At 45.0% G+C, this 27,203-nt stretch overlaps 1 protein-coding gene across 4 annotated transcripts in view; it reads left to right on the top strand.

Moving 5' to 3' along the window:
• The first annotated feature begins 3,982 nt into the window (after positions 1-3,982).
• The window catches only part of LOC118510368 (putative protein kinase C delta type homolog), a 46,128-nt gene continuing 22,907 nt past the window's right edge, over positions 3,983-27,203 (top strand). Inside the window, exons 1-6 of one of the 4 annotated variants that reach the window (XM_036052125.1) lie at positions 3,983-4,167; positions 21,612-22,214; positions 22,296-22,675; positions 22,789-22,925; positions 23,491-23,576; positions 23,680-23,809. In XM_036052125.1, the coding sequence (XP_035908018.1) occupies positions 22,119-22,214; positions 22,296-22,675; positions 22,789-22,925; positions 23,491-23,576; positions 23,680-23,809 (829 nt within the window). In that variant the 5' untranslated portion in view covers positions 3,983-4,167; positions 21,612-22,118. Of the gene's footprint in view, positions 4,168-21,611; positions 22,215-22,295; positions 22,676-22,788; positions 22,926-23,490; positions 23,577-23,679; positions 23,810-27,203 lie in introns of those variants that run through there. The other 3 variants (XM_036052143.1, XM_036052133.1, XM_036052151.1) reach the window with 3 other exon arrangements.

Here is a 27,203-nt window from a genome sequence, read left to right on the forward strand (position 1 = left end):
TCTCTTCCTTTTCGGTATAAAGAACTTTTACTAAGGTACATGCAAACTTGTCTGAGCGTCTCTGATTCACCGACGAGCATCGAGGGGTCCCGATGTCTCCAATGATCGCGTAAGGGAGAATCGCTTCCAGAATCTTCAAAGCTAGACCTGCTCGGCCATTAAGAGGATAATCCGTCTCGAATGATCCATGCAGGCAATGCGAGTCCTCAGTAGTAGCTTGCGTCGTTTCCCGAGAACGAAATGCATGACGGTGAAGTGAAATAATGGCTGATCTTTACGATGCGATGGGCGACAAAAAAAGCTGGTCCATACATGAGTCCTCTCTCACTCGCAACTTTTACGACCTCGCTGTACCGAAGGGGGCTAAGCTCGTGCGTTTTACCATCAATATCGCAATAACATCACGTGTACCCTAAATCAAACTTTCTGAATCTTCGCATTGAAAGTCGTAAAGATTCGTTGTGGACTTTACTCTGACCAAGACGCCATTAACTTCTTGCGCTGTGTGGCCTGTTCTTAGGACGTACCCTTCTTCCCGCGCGTGCTTATTACTCCAATTCTTCATCCTCGATAAACAAAACAAGCTTCTGTCGATGCGCTCCCGCAAACACATCCTACTGTCACGAACATCTGTAACCCACACGATAACATCCGGGACATGAAGACGGTAAGACGATCCGGGGGAAAATAAAAAAGCTGACCACCGAATAAGACCACAGTGCGTTGATAAAAGCAATGATTCACACTGAAGACCAACAAACCGAGCGTTGGGACGCAACGCACATCCAGCTCTGGGCTGGGGCCGAGTCATAAAATCTTTCCCCCTCAGTTCCCGGGCCCCCGGTAGGAAACGTTGGCCCAACTAAGAGGCAGAGTTTGGCAAGATACGAAGGACAGTTCGTGTTTCGAAGTGGCGGATGTCTTTAAACACCCGGATACGGACACTCGAATGCTTCGGGGCGTAAGCTCAGTTTACATGTTTTGCCTTGCCCTTTTTTCGTTTCAGCTTCGTCGGTGCACACCGAACCCTCTCCGTCCGGCATGAAACTAATCGATTGTGTGTGTTGTGCCCTCAGCCATGTACTCAACGTTTTAGAATCATATTTTAATTTTTTGGACCTGCTATAAATCATATAACCCCCCAAACCCCCCCTCCACCACCCCCCCCCCCTCCTTTTCGAAATCTCCATATTGCTAGGACCACTTCAAATGGTCCAAATAATCCAAAGAGACCCGGCGATTGTGGTTCAAATCCGTCCGGTAAGATTTTGATGCCTTTGGCACTGTTTACCGCGACTTTGGGGAATCAGGATTCCCTTAAGGCATGTACCGGTAGCATACCCATAACCAAGCAAACGCAATTATTCGTATGTCCAAAGATCAATAAAAGTGCCATTTTCTTGTATATCATCTGAAGACCTCTGGACCTTTTGGTTTTTTGTTTGTGTTTTTGGAGGAAGTTTTTCGGGCGAATGATGCATACTGTGTGCAGTAAATCGCAAAGCGCATGTTAAACATTTCGAGCTGCCTCGATGGGAACGAGTACGGGTTGTCGTGAAAAGTGAGTATCATAAAAGACCTTTTATTGGGATTAACGGTGTCTTGCATGATGCATGATTTCTTGGACATCATCTGAAGACCTCAGGACCTTTTGGTTTTCTGTTTTTGGAGGAAGTTTTTCGAATGATGGAAACTGTGTGTAATAAATCGTAAAGCGCATTCGTTAACATTTTGAGAAATCTCGATGAGAACGAGTACGAGTGGGTTATCGTGAAGAGAATCATAAAAGACCTTTTGTTGGGATTGACGGCTTGTTGGATGATAGAATGTCAAAAAATAAAACTTTAATTGCACGCATTTGGTTCATCGGTTGAGTCATACTCATTATCTAGAACTCCGACTGTGCGCTTCAACAAAATGCAAATGAGAATCGGATACGATCCTCGCCAGCGTTAACCTTGAACCCATCGGACACCCTTTACTTATGCCTGCCGCCTGGACACAGCATCCATACTTACGAGAGTAGAAACGTCAAAAAGGCAATAGACAAACCAGATCTATCGTCGAAAGTTAGCGCTCGTCCCCTTCCAGAATCTCGCCCGAAAAGCTCGTGTAGATAATCACCCGAACCGTAACCTTTCGGCGTGTTAATCAATCAGTCTTGAAGCATCCGTGAAGCCTGTAGCACGTGCGTACCGGTGTCGAAATGTCGAAAACAAAACCCGAAATCCATCGCCGGTGTTCAATCGTTCGTTTACGTCTTTGTGTGTGTGGGTGTCAGAAGTGTGTGACGTGGCGCAGTTGGTCCAAAGATCTGAACCTGAACAATAGTCCAATACAACACTCTTATTGTTGTACTCAGCATCCATATTTTTCAAGGTAACTTGACAGATTTTCCGCGATGCTCTTCAAATCGATTGTTGCGACACATCACAAGCTCGCGATGAGATTAATTAATACATTTCATCTCAGCGGATCGCATCTCACTTCATCTGAGCTCGCAATCTCATTCGATCTCATCACCGAACAGGTTTCGGGTGGAGACTTTGTTTTTCTAACGCGGGAGAATTTCCCAAATCACAAAATGCCAAATCGACATATTATAAACTCTGGTGGAATATTCGATCGAGAACGCAATTTTTTAACATCTTTTCTATCACTTCATAAAACTAAGAAGGCCTTGGCCTACCACAATCTCTGGGTTTGTTGATTCAGTGTATCTAGATTGTGAGTGTTTCGTATGCGGAAATCACAGTCGAGATAGGATTTGATACCAGATTAATTTTTACTTTGCGACTAGCCTTAAGCACTCTAGAGATCGAGAGTGTTAAGAAATTCCAACTAGCGAGAATTTTATCTGCTGCATTAGGACGACCAAACCTCCCCGGATTTCGAGAGCACGGGATAGAAAGTCCTCGTCTAGCCAAGAACGTCATTAGATCCATCAGGACGAACTAACATCCTCGGAGTTCGAGTGCTTCGAATGCTTAGAACATAGTGAGAATTCCATTAGCTCTGAGTTAATTATGGGAAATAATATGCCACCTAGTTACATCAGAAACTGCAACGGTGACAAAAAATATTATCCAACGCATGTTTTGAGAACCGTTGGAATAGCATAACTTGATTGCCTTGAGCATTTAGAGAGCCTTGAACTTAACGAAAACACCATCTGCTCCGGATTTTAAGCACTTACAAAGCGCCTTAAAGCTAGCGCAAACTCTATCAGCCCCGAGTTACGAGCTGCTAGAATATTTGACAGATAATAATTTCGTTTCTCCTGTGCGATGTGACAAAATTTTCGTTGTGGAATTTTTCCGTAAGAGAAAGGCAATGCGCCTGTCTATTTTGTCGCTTCTTCTATCCCCCTGAACTCGATCCCTGTACCAACCGATACACTACTAATCGATGTGTTTACCGCGCAGGTCTCAGTGATCTTGATCACGCTGACGTCACCGGTAAACCCTCGAGAACGCATGCTGACTTAAAATTTTGCGCTCGCCTTAAATACATTCTGTTCAAATTATCGATGAAAATATATCTATAAATAAAGCGTACCGCGCAGCGAAGGGTTTTGTGTGGATTGCGCTGGCGTTTTCCACCCCCCTCCTGTCCCGCGATCCAAATGGAACGGGACACCGGGTGGATCCGGATGATGGCAGGGAGCGCGGTCCGATTTTTGGGTTTTTCTTTGCGCCAGCGCGCTCTTGTATTCGCGTGGAACGCTCTCGCGACGTAAATTTTGAGTTTGGGGTTAAGTTTTGTGTTATCCTGCACTGTATATCTACGTGTACGTGTGTGTATGTGTGTGTGTGTGTGTATGTGTGCTTATGTGCATGAGCCGCGTATATTACTTCCATCCTATACACACATACGCGCACGCAAAAAAGACACAAATATCGCGTGAATGGGAAAATCGGGACAAAAACCCCGCACAGACGGTAGGTGGACGGTTGGGTGAAGGGAAGGTGGAACATTTCATTCGGTGGAAATGGAAAAACCTCGCTACCGTGCTCGCGCACACGCGGGGGCATAAAAAACCACGTTGGTCAGTTGTCGTTCGAGCGCGCGTTCGGAATCGTTGAAAATTTCGGGGTTCGGCACGGTTTTGTTTTCCGTTTGGGGGTTTTCTGTTTTTTTTTTTCCTGTTTTGTTACTTGTCCACCCGTACGTAATCCACCGACACAAACCGCGTACACCTGAGCTAATAACGTACGCGAGTATGTATGGCTTTCGCGGCAGAACAAACAGGGAAGCAAAAAAAATTAAAAGGAGGAAAATTTTTAGAACCCCTTTTGAATCACGATACGTAACGAGTTCTCGCTAGAACCTTGGTGTCGATGTGGTTGCAAATTTTTATTGTGTTGTTGTGTATGTGTGTGTGTGAGTGAGTGTAGTGTGTTGCCGTGTACGTTAGATGGTGTACCATTTGTTTGTCGCACAATGATTTCCAACCGAAGCAAACTATTCCACATCAATTCTTGCATTCTCGGCCTATGAGTTCTGGTGCTGCGCAAGTAAATACTGTGTCCGATCTTGCCGGTTAAGTTTTGAAGTAGGCCAGTTGCGTATCTTTAAAGCGAGAGCGAACGAACGGGAGAGAGAGAGAGAGAGAGAGGGTGACGGAGAGAGCATGATAGAAAGATATGAGCGACGCAACGCATGCTCGCGTTGGTGTGTACATCTACATCGGCAAAAAACCTGACCGTCCCATACCGATACGATGCAAAAATGCAATGAAATGAATGAATTTGCAAGAATTCTGTCCACCGGGAGTTTGTTGTTTTTAATCAATTCTATTTTCATACTCAGTTTTATTTTTTTCCTTTCCACACGCTCTTCGCCCATTATCTACCACCGCAAGGGGTTTTCCGTTTTTCCGACTCCACTAGCGCTGTCGGCTATTACGTGTACGGCCCTGGAGGAATGTCGTACGACTCGTTGTTTAGTGTACTCGGTGACATTCTGAATGTTTTGCTATCCACACCACAAGCCCAGCCGCTGTGACTAATGTGGCAAGTAAAGTAAAACGTCAAACTTGCCTAGTGACCTGCACTAGCCGTGCTCACCTTTTGCTTGGCTTACGATTCAATCAAATGTGTCTGGCGGATCGGTACAACATTAGCATCTGCTCGACATTCGGTCGGTACCCGCGAAAATTTTTTCCATCACCGTTCGTTTTAATATTATTAGCAACCTATACATACCACTCTGTGTGTGTGTGTGTGTGTGTGTGTTTTCGTATGTGCGTAACTGGCTTTGCCCTTCGATGAATGAAGGAACCCGATGGCGTTTCAGGTCACTATCAAATGTAGTCCGATGATCGCGCAAATCAATGTTTCAAATGGATAAATTTAGTTCGATTTCGCACGCGCGGTCCAACCCGCGTTCGGACAGTAATGATGTCGAGTGCTGACCGTCAGTAAAGTGAAACCAAAGAAGAAAAAAAAACGTGTCGGATACAGGGGCAAGAGAGTCTGCCTGTGGGGTGAGCGAGCGAAGTAGAGGAGAGTTGGAGAAGAAAAATGCTTCACTGCTAGCGATGCGGTACGGTTTAGGTTTTGTAGAAGAATTTAAACAATTCCGTAACAAAAAGTAATGGCAGATAAATGTGTCTATGGGTGAAATATTGGGTAGTACCTAAAGAGACGATAACGATTCCTTTCAACGAGAAACACTCGAGTCGCTTGAGGGTTAGTTCATTGATTAACAAGGATACATTTTGCGTCTCTAAGTGTGTGCGTGTGTTGGAACTGTGCCTCTACTTGTTGATAAGCTTCTAGCGACGGATCAACACAGCTCCACATGACTGATAGCGAGTGAGAGAGAGAGTGAGAACGGCAGCCTGCGCGCGCGAGAGAGAGATGCAATTATAATAATTCCACCGATAACTGGTTCCTTATCGTAGCGCTACGATCGCTTAAGAGATAACCAAATAGCCGAATCAATACCGCCTGCGATCGGATTTTTTGAGGGTTTACAACACACATTTACACATACAGGCAGCGCAGCACGGCGGCACCAATTCACCAAACATTCCTAGAGCACGAGAGCACACGGCGCGTCAAAACGCGTTAAAAATATGTTCTCGCCGAGCGCGCTTGTGTAAAAAAGCACAATAATGGTGCGCCCCGAATATTCTTCTTATTATTAGCTATGTTTTTTTCTCTTCTTTCTGGTGTAAAAAACACTCATACACTCTCGGTGGAAAATAATGCCAAAGAAACGTGCTCACTCACACACACACACACACACACACACACACACACACACACACACACACACACACACACACACACACACAAACACCAGCAGACTAAAGGTAGTTTTGTTTTTTTTTTTGAGGGATTTCCTTCCATTTTTCATACACCTTTCTAGTTTCTAGCTCATGCAATTTTGACACTTAAAGATGAGTTTCACACTCTGTGAGGGTGTGCGGGTGTGCGTGGGTTTGAGGAATTTTACAAAACAAGAATAGTTCCCCTAAAAATCAGGAGTGGTACAGGAGACAACTTTTGGGCACACTGGGCCTTAGATTCTGAATGTCCCGAAACAACATCTGAAGCAAGTTTGTGTGGCAAACTAGACGCTAGAAGCCGTTTAATGATCTCATACGCCTCAGGAAAATGTTGCCCGGACATTCGAAGTTTCGGAAAGCTGTGTCCTGTGTACCGGTAACACGACTAGGATGATGTTTGACAACCAAGTCATAGGAAGTCTAGCTATACTTGGAAAAAAAAAGTCCTTATATTCCAAACAGGTCCCAAAGTCACGAGGACCTCCCGCAAAAGGTCGAAGCAAAGGACGAAGAAGATCTACTCTCTGGAAGTTAGCCAAAAGTTTGGAGCCTGCTTTGTTTGGGCCTGGTTTTGTTTGGGTGGCATCCTTAAACCGGTTTCGTAAGGTTCGACATTATGTTGACAAAACCAAAAGTCCTACGAATTTAGCGGTAGTTCTCCCGCAACAGAGTTCCAAGAATACTTCAACTTGTTTTTGTTGTTGCGTATACTTTTTTGAACTTACCCCCCAAGATGCTCCAGATGTTTTTGTTTTTGGAAGGAAACATTTCTTTTCCCGGAACCCGTTGAGCCAACCGTTCCAACGACTTTGGCCACACATCGTCAGGACTTCGTTCGTAGGCTCAAACTCAGTTCATAGTGCTGTTGTTTTTCTCCACATCCCTCTCCTACTTACCCACCCAGATGCATACCGCCAAAGACAGTCCCTCAGCCGAGCAAGTTCCAGCATACCTCTTTGACGTATTCCGGGTCGTAAAGATCTTGTGGAGTTCACAGAGTGCAAGGCTCCAACAACCAGAATAGTAAAACTCCAGCACTCACCTCGAGATTGCCAAATCGAGCCCGTGGACTTACAATATTACGGACTTAGAAACAAGCTCCAACTCCAACCTTTCCAATCCTCATTTCTCGTATCCTTGTAAAATCACTGTTTGCCAAGTTTTTTTTTTTTTTTTGTTGGTTGGCGAATTGCCAATCAATTTTTCGGCTTTTCTTCTGTACCAGCGGTTTACAGTTCGTGTTTTCGGTCCTTTACTTTGCGCCCTCTTCGCTTGTCGGATTTCGTTTTCCTGCAGTCGTAAATTGTTGTTTTTTTTTGTGCATCCTTCCAATTGCCCAATAAAACAAATAGCTTGAAGTCCAATTTGTTGAAGACACGCTTTTTCAGTTTTATTAGCTAACTGCTCTGTGTGCTTGTCGGACCAGGCTGTTCACAGTAATTGGTGGGTCTCCTTTTTGCTCTCTCGAAGAGGTGAATGAAATCAAATTGCTCAAATCAACAAAAACGTTACCGCCTGGAGAACAGGATTGTTTTTTTATCAAACAGACAGTAAGGCAAATCGTAACGAAAAGTTCATGCGGGACTGAAACCTCCACGGCAACCAGTTTCGATAGTTGCCAATCATGATAATTGGCAAACAATAGCTGAACCAATGGCAGATAGAAACAGGTAAACGATTCGTGCACAAAAAAGCAACTTTGTGAATGGCATCAAGATAGGTGTCCCATTTCAATGACTGTCCAATTGGAGGCTTCGCACAAAATGGACTTCATTAGCTCGGATGGGATAGAGCTCGCTTCAGTGGAATGACGAGCAAACAAACAAACAAAGTTAACAAAAGGTAAAACAAAAGGGAATGCAACTATTGGGTGAACACGGGCCAACCAGCACCGGCAAGAAAACACGGTACGCTGATCGTATGATTAAGCGACGCTTGCGATCAATTCATCCGCAGCCGAACAACAAAACCTGTTTTCCTTCATGTTTGTTTTTTTTGCTCATGTTGCATATGGCTTAGAAAAACGCACAGCCAAACCAACTCGCTTCTTCTCGCTCTCTTTATCTCCCACAGGCATACTGTTCGTTTTCGGGATGAATGAGCCTGTGAGGCATAGTCATGAAGGTGCAAAACATAAGCGTCGCATGAAAGTAAGGTTGAATCGAGCCGTAATTGGATCTTGTCGAGTGAGTGACAATTGGTTGTCGTGGTGTAGGGGCTGCTCATCTCACGCACGTGATGCTGTGATGTGCGAGTGCGCAGTTGTGAGTCCGGCCGTTACATATTATTGACCAGCAGTACAGTCAGGCGCTCTTTTGGTGGATTTTCGTGCCGGAGATACCGGGTTGCACGAATGGAATGTGCGCAGAAAATCTCTCTCAAATGCGGTGAGCTCTCCTCACCTGCCGATATAAGACGCTAGTCCGACTGTACTAGATTGGACTTAAAATGGTGTGGGTGACTCGACTCGATTGAAGAAATTCTGATCTCCTTGATATTCCCCCAACGTGTCTTCAATATCGTCAAACCCTAACTCCCTCGGTTCGGTTCGATCTATCCGTACATCGTATCTCATTCCCCCACCCCAATTCAACCAAAATCCCACCCCTCAACCCCAATTCAACCAAAATGTTCATTCACCAACAACTTGGTGCTACATCGTGAATGCGTTCACGATTCCCAGCATCTCACCGCTCAGTATGGTGAGCAGGCACTCCTCACGGGCAGTGAGATTTCCGCAGCTGATGTGCTAGTGTGCGTAGGTCCGTAACATGATGGCTCGCTTCAGGAGGTTTACGGTCCCTTGTAAGCGGACGGTTCCAGCAGAACACTTCCAACCATGAAGAAGGCGACAATCAAATTGAAACCCGATATCCCACCAACGGACTTTTCTTCCAATCAACCAATGCCTTCTGTCACCAGACGACGAATCTCTTCAATCAACAATCAAACCATTCCAGCCTCAACCATACAATCAACTATCAAAAATTAAAAAGTTTTGTGAAATTACGTCTTTCGAAGCCGTTGTGGAAACCTTTTTTGGAGGACTGTTTTCCACGATGCCGTCGGCATCAGAAAATTCAGCTATTATTTGTAGGACGAACACTTCGCTTGGGTCCGTTTTGTTTTTGTCGAAATATTTAATATTGTGCCGTGTCTCTGAAATATTGAACAATTAGAGTTCGATTTTTGAACCCATCAGGAATTCTAGCTCTAGCAGGTGCTTCTCGTTCAACTTTATCACCCGTTTATGATATCTTATGATTTGGCTTTTGGTGTTATTGGATCATAATTTTTGTGTGATATGAAGCATAAGCTAAACTTAGTTTAGGAACCATTTCCTGTTTAGTCTATCTTGAATAGTCGTCGCGGCTAGTTCCGGCAAACATTGCCCCCAGCCCAAACCAAAACCGGAAACCGTTTTCATTTGGCGTCTTCCCAAAGACGCCAGCTCGCCACCGAAAAAAAAAAAGTTTAATCCACACGCAATTTTGACGTTCGCAATTACCGCGTACCGCGGACGTAACGCTCGTAACGCCTACGCAGGAATATCTTGGGCCTGAAGCCGGTTACCATGTTTACAAACAACACCGGGCAGCTCAAAACCCCTCGAATAAGTGAAATCGAAATCGTACGAATAACGAGCGGTGGCATTAATAGAAGAAAAAAAAAGAAAATTTACGGAAGTTTATTTATACGTTACCGTGTGTGTGTGTGTGTATGTGTGTGTGTGTGTTGTGGTTCTCCTGTACGTGTGTCTAAGAGTGGAAATAAGGTTATGCTGATGCTGGTGTAATACGTATCACGCATCAAGTGTTCAAATGAAATCGTGCTGTGATCTCGTCGTTGTGATCGGTGTCAAAATTGTGGAAAAATATCTTGGTGCCTAAGAATATGAAGCCTTGAAGGAAGAGGGGCATCGAGGTGGTGTTGCTCCTGCATTCTCCATCAACGCAACGGCGGACTCACGATCAAATCAGCGGCATCAAGTAGGATCAAACGAAATGTTGTACCGTAACTTTGATCAAAACTCTTCTAAGGGGCCTCGTCTTGAGAGAAGGCCAGCTCTTAAATCATTAAAAATCGCACAAATTTGCATATAATAAATTAATAGTTCCTTCAAGACAGGAAATATTTAAAGACGCTGGCTTCGAAAGAATAGTCCAATTTCCAGTTGTTTTTTTATACCATCCAATCTGATTTTAATAACCACGGCTTTACAACCGAATGGAACACTTCCCATCCCAAAAACCCAAGAAACCGGTCAACCTAATATTTTGATGAACGTCCAATCGATCCCGATCGGCTGACTTCAAATAGACGATAAACCACCAAAATAGGCCGCCCACGTGAGTGGTCAAATTTGAAGGACAGTAAAAGTCTTTTTCCATCTACACTACATCACTAGCGTGGATTGATGTTCGGACCGGATCTGGTAAACGGGTTTGGTTTTGGTGGCTCTGATCGATCGATCGATCGCTATTCGAAAATCATGTTCCTCACAATATACCTTGAGCCGATCGTAAGATCATAAAGATGTCCAACCGTCCCGTTCAGCAAGTCCCAAGACCTATTATGGTGCGGGTTTGTACCCGTGCGCGGCAAACGTTTGATCGTCCGGCGTCCGGGTACCAATGAATGAGTTGTAGTTTGGCTAATAAAACGATCCGAGAGATTTATTTCTTAAAGTTCAAGCATTAAGGGGTGATCATGTTTTTTTTTTAATCTGGTTGGCGCTTGTCAGATTTGGTCAGAGTGGACCAAATTGAAGATCAAAGCATGATTTGTTCAGCTGCTATAGGTGTGAGCTATATTGAAGTTTGTACAAGGTTTTCTGATGAGGTTCCTGAGGTTTCCTCATTTCTTCAATTTTAGTACCATCAAGGGATCGTATTGTAACCAAGAACTCCTAGCAAAATTTCATATTTTGAAGAACTTTAACGCCCTCACAAGATTCAATAGTGAGTCACAGTAAAAACTTTAGAAAGGTTTACGCCACCTCAGAAGGCGTTATGATACGTGTGGGAAAGCAAGGCGAGCGCGTTTGAAGCGTTAAATTAACGCTTAATTCGTTCGTGACCCGATTCGTCCAGCAATTACTCGGTTTGTTGGAGAAATGCACGGCTGCGCTGGGACTCCTTTTCAAACATACGTTTGCAATAAAATGCCTTTCCCTTCGTTTGTGAGTCAAACCGTGCGGGCGGCATACGGATATGAGTGACTGAAGAAAACTGTGATGGTCGTAAAATATTCATCCATGCCCAAAAGCAATAATTTTGTCCAGCACCGTCCCCCGTCACTTCGGGCTCGGGTGACAGGAGAGACCTTGCGATGCATGTGGCTGTCTTTTTGTTTGCTGTGCTGCAGGAACCGAGTTTATGACTTGCTCGGTACCGACCCATTCCTTGGTACAGTGCTGCATTGTTTACCATAGCTAATCGGAGTTAATAGATTCTCCTTTCATGTGACCGAGGACGCTTACCCGTTACCATCCGAAAAAGTAGGCAAAGAGCCGTGATGCTTACGTTATGTTAATGGGTCTAATCAACATATGCAAATATATTTGAAAGTGAGCAGTAACGTGCAGGCATCTGAAAGCAGTTCAATCATTACACATTACAGCCTTGCCTTAGAGAGGCTGCATTGGGCCTGACATACTTTCCAGGATATTGCAATTCGGCAACTCTGGGGGTTGGTGAAAGGGCGGTACACGTGATAGTATCAAACCTTTCTAATTCCGCTTGCAAGGGACAGCGAGATAAAACTTGCGAAGAGAATGGCATCTCTTGGATGTCTTCAAATATTTGTGAAAACCGTCTAGTTAAATCTTGCACTTGGGTGGGTTGGTAGTCAAAACCAGCTTTAGTATCGGTGAAAATAGAAAGGAAAACTTTTCTATAGATATGATCCTATGAAGTAAAGTATTAACAGTCTATCGACCTCTTGAGGTCATGCCTGCAATTTCTGGCTTACGAGACCTAATGATATAGTTACTAAACGAAGTTGGATAGTCAGTCCTCACTGCTGGGAAATGATCCGGATTTTTTTTTGTCGCGTCAACTACCAGGTCGTAGTTTTAATAGTACTCCCTGCTTATCTGGATCCCCTCCCTAATCTGAATTTTTCCTGAGGATCTCCGGGATTGCTCCAGATTATCGTTAAATATATCTCTTTATCTAGGATGAAACATTTTTCGAATAGATAGCCGTCCAACAGGTCTCATGCCATTAGTCTTGCAACCCAAACTCGCAATTGTTCTTTCCAGAACGGCAAAACGGTTTCGTACGAGGCCTTCCGGCCAAACAATGCTCCATCTAGCTCGTTAGTTTATTCGCCGCTTTGCTCGATTAGGCTGACCTCCGGTGCCCAGGTAAAAGGCTCCCGGGACGATAACCCACAGATGCTGCACAGCCGACGTGGGGCGGTAATGGTTCCCCCATCGTTCGCAAAAGGTGCATAAAGAAGTAGCGTTGAACGTTTCTTCGTTTGCTTAAAATTTGCCTAAAGCTACGCCAGGAAATGATGATGTAATGGGGGCAACCGGTTCAGCTCTGGATGAAGCGATTCTAATAGCTATCTTTATGGATAGCGTTTTGGTTGGTGATGGAAAAAAATTAACTAATTTCCTACTGAAAGTTATTTTTTGAAAACTTATCAGAAAATATAAGTGTCAAAATCGCCGATCGGTGTCAAACATGTTGGAGACATTCGTTAAATCTTGTATATCGTCAAGATCAGATATCATCACACCTTTCAATTAGTCTCACGAATAATTTTATTTTATAGCAAAAAAATAAACATGCGTGAAGTATTAATGTTAACGGCTTCATTATCGGACTACAGTTCTCAAAGCAATATTTGGGCAGCAATTAAAATCATCATTACGGGTCCCAGGATCGGCAACGGATATTGGAGATCGTACCCGAATGAAGTAATTAATTGCTGGAATCGTGATCGTGCACTTTGGTGCATCGAGCCGATAAAGCAATTTATTGGAAAGTGCGAAAAATTGCAGCCCAAAAAAAAACACACACACACACACCCTTTCACGCGTACTGGATGCCTCAACAAAAATCATCCTTCGTCGGAGCTTTTGAGTCGTATAATGTGCTCTTGCCTGAGGCATGTGATGTTTTTCGCCTCGGCACTCGTAACAAAAAAGGGCGGTGTGCTGCAGCTGGGTGCCATAAAACGATTAACCTTAATGAAGCCGGTTAGAACGGTCCGGCATGAGCTTCAAGGAGCATACGTGTGCCGAGAAAATAACACCATCACCAAATGAGATGCAACAGCCCCAAGCCAGCGGTATGGAGCACAACTGATTTACGATTTCTGGCTACATGGTCCAAAGGCTGGACCGTGGATGGGCACTGAAAACGGCCACAAGAAGGGATGTTCCAAAAAAGTAACGAAAGAAGTTTGAAAGCGCAACTTCAGCGAAATTGCAAATTGCGCATCCAAACGCTCGGTGCTATTTATGTTCCTAGCAATGATACCGAATCGCACCGGTGGTGTTCGGTCCGAGCTAGGAGCACCAAGAATCGTGCAGCACCGGCAGAAGTGGACAGAAAAGTGAAACTGATGCAAGTGAGGTCAACCTGCTCAACATCCAGATACGAAGGCTTGTGAGAACTTCAAAGCCCAAGCCTCAAAATCTCGTCCGCTGTTAGTTTCTCCGGTTGCTGTGCATCATTGCATTGCATGCTGTGCATGCCGGCCAGGGATCGTTGCGCTGTTACTCCCATTTCAAGGTTAACTTTTTCTCAAGCTCGTGTGCAGGACCATACCTAACTAATGCGCTCCCATCCATTAGCTCTAGTAATGAAGGGTGGTGGCCTACCGAGCAATGCCTTATAACTTCTTGACTGCCGGAGAAGTTTCTGGAGTTGCAGTTCCGGCAGAAGGACCAGTGATGCATACATTAAATCGCTCATTGATTTCAACTCTTGACCGTTTCGCAGAACGGCGGCTTTCTTTATAAATCCGCAGCCCGTCTGTGCTGGACCCTTAGAGAGTTCTAAGCAATTAAGGTAAAGTACCTTACATTAGTTTGGCTTTTGCTGAGGTAAGGAGCAACCTCCAACGCCTTTCCCGCATATATATTTTTTGTGGAGATCTAGAAAGACATGCTCAGGGATCAAAATGGCACCATCGTTAGAGAACTTTTTTTTTACTGAGGATGCTCTTCTGAAGATGATTGGCTAAAACAGACGGCCGGAGCTATTCTAAGAGGTTTTCTAAGGAAAAGATACGGAATCAGCATAGCTCACAGATCCTAGATTCTATGGATCTCGCTTCACCGAGGAAAATCTCGCTTTGTCTGGAAGAATAGGCTACTCAAAAGAGTAGCTAGAGATTTGCCGCTGGTTAAATACCTGAACATACTACGATTTCTGCTCAAAATTGCATGGATTTGAATACACCACAAAACCTTCAGACCTTAGCAAAAACCCGAACCATGATTTCGGCTTGAAGTACCATAGACTTGAATATCCCAGGTCCTGCAGGGAGTTGAATATCCCGGACCACCAGAATATATATCTGGAATTGTAACCAACCCGCGGGCACATAAATCAATCATAATTTTAATAACATCACCAGGGACAAGTATCAGGCACCATCGTTCCAAGGGCAATAAAATATTAAATTATTTCCGGACAAGGATGGTAGCCGCTTGTGGCCAGCCGCATTTAACTGAAATCTTCTCCGGGTGGCAGGATGCCAACGAAGAACTACCCGTGCACATCACCGAAGGATATTAATGTCCGAGCATCCCCCCACAAACTTTTGCCATAAAAATCGATGTTCGAACCCCACTCCAATGGTCCCTAGGGCCTATTATGGAGCGATCGTGTGTCTTTCTGGTGCAAAAACTTTAGCCAAGTGAGTTCCAAATGTTGCGCGTTGCGGATCGCTAGAGAAGAGTACCGACATTTTATGGCGCTTTAAAAATTCGACTCAAAGAATTCTGATCCTACCGCTCCCGACGCTCCAGTTGTGGAGAAACACCAAAAATCCGAAACAACCGAGACAGTCGTTAATGAAACTGGAATGGTACCTAGGTTGAAGTCCCAAGAGGCGTCCAAGAACAAGCAAAAAGAGTTTGGGCAATAAAAGAAACATACGACAAGGGCAGCATCCCTGGATCGTCTTCCAGACCAGGCGTAGGATCAGTCCAGGCGTAGAGGATAATCTCCGTGGAGAGAGAGAGAGAGAGAGAGAGAGAGAGAGAGAAAGAGGGAGTTGGAAGCCTTGGAAAGCCTTGCGAGCCTCCCGGAACAGGCGTTAGAGCGGACGCGTAAAAGAGTTAAATTTGTGTCATTATCGTCCATTAAGCGATTTTAATTTATTTTAACCGGCGCACCAGCCATTACATACTCCAAACCGACTCACGAGGAAACACTTTAGTTACGCAACTCGTCTTTAGGAAATTCAAAAGGCGCAGATTTTCGTACCTGAAGTTTTGTAATTAAAATTGGCCGTTTCCTGAGCACGAGCGCATCTGAAGACCTTTAAGGTTACGTAAAATCACGATTAACATGCGTAGTCCAGAACCGAGCTGAGAAGGGCAACCGAGCAGCGTGAACTAATTTGCTTCCACTCTTTGAGCCTTTGAGTTTTTACCGCAGGGCTTCTTACAGGGACAACACTTGTTTCTCCATGTCCCTTTAACATTGTACGGTGGAGTAGTTTTCCGTCGTTCTTCATCGTGTTTCGTTGCTCTTGCCTAAATGGTTTAAGCCCTGCTTTATCCTAACCGAGCCATTACACCAGCCAACTGGCCACCGCCTCGGGCTATGTCAGTGAATATTTAATTATTTGTAAGTAAAAAAAAACATGCTCAAGAAGTTTTCTTTTATGCGTTCCAGAGCAGGAATTTTGCTTCATTAGGATAATTATCGGGGTTGGATTATGATTTGGGAAAAAATATATGGCTAAGTGTACATTCCTTTAAAAAACTAGATCTGGGACCGCGGAACACGCAGAAATTCGGGCATATGAGCGCCACAACAGCGGAGCCGGTCTTTACACGGCAGGACCGAGGCTTTAGTGCCATCTGAGCCGTTCCCCCATAGTGACGACTTGACTTATTCAACTATGCTGTATCAATCAAAAAGTTTAGTAAGCCAGAAATGGCACGCATGGCCCAAGTGATCGTCTACAACGTCTCTTTTGGAACGCATTTAATGGCCGATGAACCTTCTAAAGTCCAGCGAGTCCTTTCGCGAGACAAGAGCTTAATTCGGTAGTAATCTCTCCAAAAAAAAAAAAAAAAAACAATCCAATTTCATCGTCACCTAGATTTTGTGGACGTTCTTATTGGTGCAAGTTTTTGATGCACGATCAAAGCAGAACGAATCTTGGACGACTTGTCACTCGTTTCTGAATGCTTCATACCACTCGTACGCTTTACAGAGGGGCAAAGAGCAATAGAGGTGTGAAACTCGCTTATTGGGCTGGGGACCCAATAAAACTCTGCGGTGTAGGCAATTGCCAGAATGTATGTAAACGTTCCTGAGTCCTTTTGACAGATGGTGCCTCTTCCAGATAGACTGTTTGAAGGCTATTTCCTACACGGCGGCTTTGTTTTTGGACTTTCCATATTTGTATTTTAAGTCACTTTCTTTTATTCTCGGAGGACGAGCAGGATGTATTTTTTTTTTTTTTCATTTTTTCATTATGACAGATTCAAATGTCACAAAAGCAGGAATCCGAAATTGAGTTTTCGTCAGAGCCGTTTCATCTTTTGCCCAGTATAGTTCCAACACTTTATGCATCTATTGCAATTTCTAACTTTATTGCGTAATCAAACCTGTTATTAAAAGGCAAACATTTCCCATGAGCATTCCTTCGTTGGCTACAGTTGGAATTGATTCTTTAAAAGCAATATTTGAAGTAGAGTTTTCCTCCTTGAAGTAGAACCCGAATTAGCAGCAGCTGATATGGTGAAAAGCAACGACAATTTAATTTTTTCCTCGTTTAATTAAGGTAAAATCAACACAGTGTTAGATAGTCTTAGTGATGGTTAACATCTTTACCAAATCATATACAGCGATGGACAATTGAGTAAGATCACTGTTTTTTTTTTTTTGTTTTAACCGTAAAATTGAGGTTACCGTGCCAATTTTGATCGAATAGCCTCCCGATCACGATAACTGAAACACGTTTCCAGGCAAAAAAAATCATTCTCAAGTTTCTCACCCTGGCCGGGCTATATATTAACGCGTAAAAACTTGTGAAAGGCTCGCAGCACTCACAACACCGTGATCTATCGTGCTTTCCCACTCTATACAACACAACACTCAAATTCAACACATGAAATCAAATATTTTGACCTGTCAAATAAATTTCAACTATTTTCACACGTGAAAAAGTGAGTGTCGAAAAAGTTTCCATTTGCCAAAGCCTAGCCTGATTACTCGAAATACTTCGGGATCCCTAAAACTCTACACTGCAGTAGAATTGGGACTTCCACTTGCCATGTAGATATGAATGAGCGCTCAGGACAGCATCTGTTTAGATAACGTTACAGGCCAGGTCACATTTCACTGCCAGAGAGCAATGCGCAATTCCACGGATGTATGTAATTGAATTTCCGAAATGCGTCTTAAAGATTTCACACCATCCAGGTACTCGGTGGTAAAAGAAAAATGAATCCCTCGAAGAGTTATCGATTGGATGTACCCGGCTTCGCTACACCCGAAAACAACCTATCAAACTATTCTCCCGACTCGGCCGTTTTGATCGTACCCGTTCGCTGCCAAATGGATGTTAACCATTAAACGAATTCCAAACAGCCACCCATCCATCCGCGCCCAAACCATATAAGTGCAGCCGGTGCATCGATGCAGTTGCAGCGCACACGTGTCTGTTGCCTGCACAGGTTTTATTGCTTTGTTGTTCGGTTGCGCTGGAGCGCTGGGCAAAGGCGCGTGAATCGTTTCGTTTTATTTATTTTTTTGTTCCGCTTTTGCATTCCATCCGCCAGCGCCGTTGAGGATGATTCCTTCGGTGCTCGGATCGGATACAGCCGCATGCGCGCGTAACCTTCAAAAATAGTTTTATTGTCCCGGCGACTCCTCGTATGAGATGCAAATTGAAAGGAATTCATAAATCAGGAAAGTTTACATCGCAAGCGATATAAAGCGGTCACATAAATAAAACAACCTGCCGTAGCTCGCCAATGACGGATGCCGAATGTTCATATCGAACATAATGATAAACTTACGAGTTGCTGCATGATGCAACGCGGTGGGAGCAACAAAAAAAAATCTCCATCCACTTCGGCGCACGTGCAGCCCATCAACGGCATGACGTGTTGTGTGAGTTGAGTTCGTAAGTGATTCATTTAAGAATTCGCTGTACATTGGGCGTTGTCACATAATTCACTCAACATTGCTAAAGCGCACTAAACTTGCTTCCGAGTCTGATATTTTCCTCGAGTCGCACGAGAAGTTGCGCGAAATTTTGAAGTTTATGGTTCATACAGCACTTAGAATCTATTTTGGCCAATCTTTTTTGAATTAATATGACGCTTAATGGCGTGCTCTAGACTCTAGACCTAGCTGGAGTTATCTGGACCTAAAAGATGCTCTGGAGATAGAGAAAGATTAGAAAAACAATTACTACTGAGATGTCAACAAGCTTTCTAAGCTACAAAGCTACAAAGACAGACATTCATTAAGACATCATTATTAATATCAGTAATCACAACCAAGAAACATCAACATGACTCATTTCGTCTATCTCCTAGCTTTAGTCATACTCGTTGGCAAGATTAGCGGTAAGCGGACTGAGTGGCCCTGAGCTCACAATCGTTAGGGGTAGGGGTCCCCAACTTCCATTCCGCTTGCGGCGTCTCCAAAGGGGTTTGGTTTCCCCACTGGCTAGTCTGAAGCTCCTCCAGGAGGCTCCAGTTTAAGCACCATAAAATCAGACTCCGCTCTGGTAATAACCGAAGATCGCTCTCGGCAAGATCCCAGCCGCTTGCAGCTTTTTATTATCGATCTCTCGCATCGTACACAGCACAACAAAAACCGTCGAAAATGTTTAGACATTTATGACGAATTTGAAGACTTTGGGATATTGGTCGGGACGAGCCTTCAGAGTAGTGGAATCGGAATTCTCCGAAATGTAGGATCGAAAGAAAAAAAAACGAGTTAATGGACAACAATACGAAGGCTTAATGGCCTACAGGAGCAAACCCCAGATCCCAATACCTATTGTCAATGTTAATAGTTGACGCCAGCCAGCTTATCATAATTTTAGAAAATATTGCTTTTTGGAGGGCTTTCGGACGCATCACTCAGCGACCCAACGGTCATATGAGTGATTTACGCGATGTAGACTCAATTTTTAGGCTAGGTTTTATGGTTTGGAGACTGTGTGACCCAAGACTTACGATCCGCGAAATTGGGTGGCCGTCATGGTCATCGCTAATTAACAGCGGTAGACCAGAGTCTTCAAGGAATGCTTACCGAAACTTTCAACTCATCAACCTAGAACCAGTGTAACCGTAACACCTGGAAGTGCACCAGATTCGTGAAGAATTTGTTTGTAAACACGATACTAAAAACCGTTTACGATAATAATATTTAGATTATGCGATATTTGTTTTAGGATTGCATTTGAAAATTGAATGTCAACAACATTGCGCCATTCAGCGTCTCCCAGAGTTTCTGTCAGATGATTGACCGTTCCAGAAACACGGTTTGCGAGTTTTACGACTTCTGCCTCCCTTGCACCGCCTAACTATTGCTCTGGCTCTCGCCTACCAGACCTTGGTCTACGATAGAACGGCCACTTAAAATTCCCTTCCTAAGGTTTTGCCCACCGATGCACACGCTCTCACGCACGTAGGGCACTGGCTCGCTCGCCGTACGTACGCGAGCGCAGCAGAGATATAAACAAACCCTTTTGCTGAAACTCCCCAAACATGCATTGGTTCGATTTTTGCATCGGACACGGTGGGCATACTTCCGCGCAACACCCCCCCTCTGGGTGTTCGTCGGATGCGCTGCAGGGAGGCAGCAACTGGACGTTGCGCTGGCGTTGCTTGGATAAAAGATGATGTCCTGCCGGCGGCGGTGGTACAGTTTGGTCCGTCGGTTCGTACCGTAAACAACGGCTTCAAGTGGACGTTCGGCTAACCTTGACCCGGGCGTGTCGCCAGTGCAATTCATAACGCTCGGTGCAGGTGCAGTGTGAAGTGTGCTAGTGTGTACAGTGCTAACCCTGTTTGCGAGGTAAGGAGTCAGTATGGACGCTATTGCTTTTCATTTTTCCGACTAATGATGGGGTTTTCGCGGTATGTGTATCTGAAACCACAACACACATCCAGCGAGTTTCGTGATCCAAAACTTACCTCGAAAACTCGTTTTGCTGATTAAAATGCCCTGGTAGGCAGCAAACAGCATTCAGAATATTGGCGCCTTCAACTTCAAGGTCTTTACGGAGCAAAATTCCCAAGAAGGCAAGATTTTATTTTTTTATTGTTATCTGCAAAAGGTTCTTAAAATAAAACATTTTTCTAAAAAGTTTATTTCATTTTACAACCTTGCTCGTTCGCTTTTGCACACTCCTTCGTTAATAACGAATTCGCGAAAAGGGTTTTTTGGTGATTTTACTGCCAGTCCAAAACCAAAATGTTACCCCGATGCCGCGGTAGACTTTAATACGGTCGATTCTAAAGACCGCTTACCAAACAAAAAGGTCTGAAGAATTTACGATTGGCTCCAAGTCCAATCCAGAGGTTATTTTATATTTAGTTTTTAGGTTTCGTTTTGGCGAAGTTTCTTGAGTTTTCTTCCTCCGTTATCTCAGCCTAGCTTCAATATTTTTTTTTAGTTTTAATAGCGCTGGTCGGTTTTCACACGGAGCATCGCGCATGAAACACTATGCTTTGTTGGGCTAGACCTTGAAGGTTCCCCCAAGAAATCGTTCAAATTTTTTTCCACCCCAATAAAGCTACCAAGACTAGAGTCCCAGCACGTTTGACGAGTTCTGGAGATTAATGAGGACGAGAGTTTATACCGTATGTTGTACTTACCATTAGTATCCTGAAGTTCCTTACCAGGGTCATGCTGTTCCGAGTGTCAAAAATATGTTCTCGAATATCCAGACCAACCTAGACGAGATTTTTTTTTGTGGAGAAACTTTTGTAGCAAAAAGGATGTTACCTTCACGTGCGAAACAAATACACCATCAAACGCAAGCTTAGAGTCCGTGCGACACACTCAGCCGGACCTTAAGAGTACAGTCCCACTTCGCATCAGTAAAGTGTCACTAATGCTATAAACATTCCAAACGTCAGACATTGACAGGGGGTGGTTGTGATAGTGCCGGAGTGTCTACAGTGTTTGCTTCTTGTGTATTGCTAGTGATCGATAGGATAAGTGTTTGAAGTGGAAGCTAGCTAAAACCTCCCGTCATGCGACTGCCATCGGGAAAATGGCCCGTCGAATGAAACAATTACCAACCGGCGAAGGGTGCACGACTTGGACCGCGTGGACTTGCCACACGCTTGTGATTGCGTACACTGCTTCTTCTACCACAGATACGTCTGGTGCGACGCCCTGCATTGCTACTTCGGTCGGTGCTCGTTTGGTGCCTGGCCCCACCAACGTACGCCACAGTGCCGTCCGGATTGTGACGTTCTAGCCACGCAAAAATTGTATTACTCACCAGCAAAGGTACGCACCACCTCTGTACCGGTCGGTACATTATCCCTTATCCTGCCAAAGCAGGGTTCGCGTACCGTACTCCTGCCAGTGACGTTCGCCGATCGGGGTGTATTTTTTGTGCTTGAGCGACCCTGAAAATGATCTTCACTGGAGCCCATGGACGACGGCGAGCTGGAAATGGGCAGAGCAACAGTCAACGTAATGTGCGCGGCTCTCGCAGCAATGCACAGGAGGTAGGTGATCATCCACCCGTCGATTCTTGAAGATGCTAGCTAGTCTAAGCCTGTATGCTTCCGTTTCTATCGCTCTCTAAGCAGCAAGCGCGCGGTAGAAATCAATCCCAGCGGCCTTATCTATCGCGCGACCAGCAACAGCTCTCGCTCCAATCCGTCGTATCGTCGTCGTCGTCCTCCACCAACTCCAGCTACTATTCGGCGTACAGTGAACATCAGCCACTCGTCCGCACGTCTTCCTCCTCCTCGGTAGCGACTGTAGCGCCCCTGCTACCGCTCGGTGCTAGCTCCGGCAGTCTCACAACGCAGCAGCAGCAACAACAACAGCAACAGCAGCAGCAACAGCAACAACAATCACAATCCGCCCAGCAGCAACAGTCCGCCCTGCAGCAGGCCCAGTTTGTGCAGAAGACGAAGGCGCGCGACATCACCAAGCGTCGGGGTGCGATCAAACACCAACGGTACGTAGCGGAAACCCCATTCCGAATTCGAACAGAATTTTAACGCTCTAGCGCCAACGGCGGTTTTAGCAATTGATCGTTCTGTTGTTGTTCGGTGTCGTTCTTTTCATTAGAACAAGATATTTCTCTTGCAGAACGCACGAGATCAATGGGCACAAGTTTGTCGCCAAGTTTTTCCGTCAGCCCACGTTCTGCGCCTTCTGCAAGGAGTTCCTGTGGGGATTTGGCAAGCAGGGCTACCAGTGCAAGAGTAAGTACATCCATTGGTTGTTTGTTGGTAATATCGTAGAACTCTGAGGCAGGCGCTAGATTCTGGCTTGTACAGAATAAAGTCGAATTTATAGTCTATCTGGGAGATGATGACTTTGAAGCTACGAAGACCACCACCAAGTAATAGATAGGATATATTACCGATACTCAACGGAAATATTTCGTTACCAGTCTCTAGACTACCATAATTAAGTCTTGTGGATTACCTGTGGAAGGGCCCAGGATGCTGGAGTCTGGACTAAAGGAGAATCATACAGACCGAGAACGCATCGACTTTTATGCCTTATTTAAAGAAAGACCTTCTGGAAACGTGGATGTCGTTATATCCATCAAAACTTTAACTTCCGTTCACTTTTTGCCAGTCCGATGCAGAGATGTGAAAGATGCATGAGATACCTTTTGCATATTTTTTTTCTAATTCTAAGTTGGTCTTATTAAACTGTATTACTGTAAACCTTATGCGCTAGGGTTTTTGGTTTTGAGCGGCTCAAAATTTGATCGTTTTTTTTTCTAACTCGTCTCCCTCCACTTTTATCTCCTACCAGCATGCCAAACCGCCGTACACAAGAAGTGTCATGATAAGCTGCTTGGAACCTGCTCTGAATCTAGTTTTAATTCCGAAAGTACAATTGTGAGTAGCATCCACCGGCAAACGCCGAATATACTGTAAAAAACGTCACACAGAGTACTAACCACCGCCCCACGGTTGGTTCCCGGTTTCGTTTACTTCACAGTATTTAAGGGAAAGATTCAAAATAGACTTACCGCATCGCTTTAGAGTTTACACTTTTATGTCGCCGACATTTTGCGACCACTGCGGCTCGCTGCTGTACGGATTCTTCCGCCAAGGATTAAAATGCGAAGGTAAGTGCTACTCTGTAACATCCACCTTTGCTAATCTGATTGCACCTGTACGCCAGTCCGACACCGGTTAGTCCGAAGCATCGTTGATGATGACAATCCGGTTCCGCTTCGAATCAGAAACCATTCCGTCAGATGCCGTCCGTTGTTCGTCGATGGGCTGCAGAAAGTGTTTCTGAGTTTCGTTTCCACCGAATCCCACTAGATGGCACTTTCGTTTTTTTTAAATTAAACTGCGTGGGTTACTCGAACGGTTTGTTCTATTTTTTTCGGTTGGTCCCATCATCGTAGAGCGAAGATACGCTCATTTTGCCGAAAGAATTCTCTCAGTATCAGATCTCAGGTAGAATCAAAGCAAAAGGCTGAAATGCGAAAAATCGAAAAACTGTCTCCTCTCTCTTTCTGTCTCTCTAGTTCTCTTAGTTTACGATCTAAAAACAATTGTTTAAACCAGGGATCGGCAAAGTCTGATCTGCCAGCTGATTTAATCCGACGTGCTAGAAACTATTGGAAAGACTAACAACGATCACAAGATATTGTTCCTTAGTTTATTTTAGTAGGAGCGGGCTTTAAAAGATTTAAAGAATACAGTATTGGACCATCACGAACGTCGTCGAGCACGCAAGACTGACCTTACTTGAGCTATGGGTAATGGCAGACCAAAACCTCTTAAGGTTGTGTGCCAAAATAAGAAATATTGGAGCGAGGAGCTAGTATGAAGGAATATCCAATACCTATGAGATATTTGCAGTCATTATTTTGGATATAGCTCTATAGTTTATAGCCGAGCAAACATTTGTACCGATCCCTGGTTTAAACGATCGCACCTACATTGTACCAACTTGATTGCATAAGATCAACTTTGGATAGCTGGGTAGGATAAACTGGTGAGCATTCGCATACGCCACGCGTACCTGCGTACAACCAAAATAATACCTTATTATACTCTCATTTGCTCTCAATTAGTCTCACTCACTTTCTTTCTTTCTCTCGCTCCCTCCCATTCTCTCTTTCTATCTCTCTAAATATAAACTTGCATCTATCCTTCTCTCTACTTGCTGAGATTGAATCACTTCCTCGAACGGACTAGCAGTGCGCACGTAGCACGGCTACCTCAGTTAACTTGGTTGACCGCTTGGGGCGCTGACCATCACTAGCGTGTGGACGTAAATAACTGTCGGCATATTTTTAAACACACTCTCCTGGTGAGCGGCACCACCTTGGTCCCCGCCTTTTCCCCGACCAACTTGGGAATGCTAGCCAACCTTCTCTTGCCCAAACCAAAAGGAGGATGATAGAAAAAAAAACAAAACCCCTCAAAACTGTGTGACAATTGTGTACTTCGCCCCCCCCCCCCCCCTTTTTCACACTAAGTGGTCCGCTACAACGTCCGTGCGTTGGACGTGGAGGCCGCTCGTTTTTTTTCTTGCACCAAATAGTAAATTTGATTATTTGATTTATATCCCTTCCGCCTTGTGGAGTGCAGCCAAATGGCAGCCATTGTTTACGTCCCTTTGGGTGGGCACGAAGAGGGCAAGATGGTTGTTCGAAGCGTACGTCACGTCACTAATGGATTGAACCTAGGCCGATGCGTAACTCTACCACAGTCACGCACAGCCACCGTCAGTGATCTTGACATGGAAGTCACTTGTTACGCCAATAAACAAACATGAACCCGACTAGCGTGCACCGGCCCCACGGCAGATGGTTTCCGCCGGATATAAATATTGGCAAACGGTTCGCACGCCAGCCAGTGACGGAAGCAGCGCGTGCCGCATGACGATCGAACCGAAGGTTCACGCGCGAGATCAATGATTCGCTTACGCACTCAGTGCACGGATTCACCCGGCGCATTGTTATTATCGTGCGCCCCTTAATAACAGCTGCCAAAACAAGTGGCAGTACGAGGAAATGATGCCGAACAGCCTAACCTCGGGGCTGTTGTTTCTTGAAGGGTCACGGTCTGGAACGCTAATGCTAATCATGGCATCATGGGAAATCGGCACAGCAGTGAGACAGGATCATTTGCTCATTACCACTTTCCAAATGAGTTCCTCCCGTGTCAAATAATTACACACACACACACACTCAAAGAGCAGCAACCACCGGTATTACGGTATTTCTATTTTAGTCCCGAACGAAATAAGACATAGATGGAAGATGTCACATCACAAAACAAATAGCGAGCAGCAGAGATAGAGAGAGAGAGCAAAAACAAAACAAAAAAAAGACACAACAACCGACCGGTTGTCGGCCGACTACCTTAAATCATCTGCCAAATGTCAGCGGTACCGTCCGTGTGTCTGTGATGTCAGAGGTACCGTTTGCTGCCGTTTTGCAAATGGGGAAAGGTGGACAACCGGGATGTGTGCGGATGTACACGAGCTTGTGTCAATAGTTCATTTACCATTGGGTGTTTATACTAGGTTTATAGTAGGGTTTATAGGGGACGGTCCGGTGGCCGAGGCGACAGCGCCGCCGGTCTTCACACGGCAAGACCGCGGGGCTCAAATCCCATCCAGACTGCCTCCTCCCCCCATACGTCGTACGTAGGGGCTTACTACTTTGCTTACGGGAAAAGTCAAGTCAAAGGAAGCCAGAAATGGCAGGCTGAGACTTCTTAAGGCTGTAGAGTGAGAATGAAGAAGAAGAAAAAAGTTTGTAGTAGGTGGTTACACACTATCACGTAGTACGCCGAGTAGTAAGACGCCGGAGTTGCTCAGTAGCTCCAGCTGCTTGGTGGACGTGGACACCCTGCAAAAAGACCTGCTTCATTTTTTTATGCTCCAGTTCATCCCAGGTCGATTACTATCGGACTACCCTCACCTAGCTCACCTAATGCGCTAGTACCTGTGCCGTGCGTGTAAGGGTATTTATTTAAAAACTCCTGTCTTTGGCGGTACATCTTACCGGTTTGTCGGGGTGCTGTCAGGCTGATGAATGATTCACGCATACAACCAGGGAACGACGGAACGCACCTCAGGACCGCACCGCGTCAGCTGTTTTCGGGACGTCACGTTCGACCAGACCCCGCAGTAGGGCACATACCCCCTCCCCCCCCCCCCCACACACACACACACAAACACACACAGTAGAGGGAGTCACATCCCACCAACCTGGTGTGCTACGGGCTAGAGCAGTACCATCATTTCCCAACGCGCACGGGAATGCTATTTTGAGGAATTTAGCCGAAAAATGCGCACACTCCAAGAGAGCGGCCTGCTGAGCGAAAATCGCAGCTCTGTTATGTCTGTTCCGTCTAGGTTTTTTTTTTACACTGCCTGTCTTGGCGTGGAGTTTTTTTTTGTAAACCCTCCCCCTCCCCTCAATTTTTTGTCCGCCTCGACCGACAGACAGACAACGTCGTACGCCTTGGACGGGAGTCTCTTGCTCTCGC

Source organism: Anopheles stephensi, chromosome X, assembly GCF_013141755.1.
Source record: "Anopheles stephensi strain Indian chromosome X, UCI_ANSTEP_V1.0, whole genome shotgun sequence".
Classification (NCBI taxonomy): Eukaryota; Metazoa; Arthropoda; class Insecta; order Diptera; family Culicidae; genus Anopheles; species Anopheles stephensi.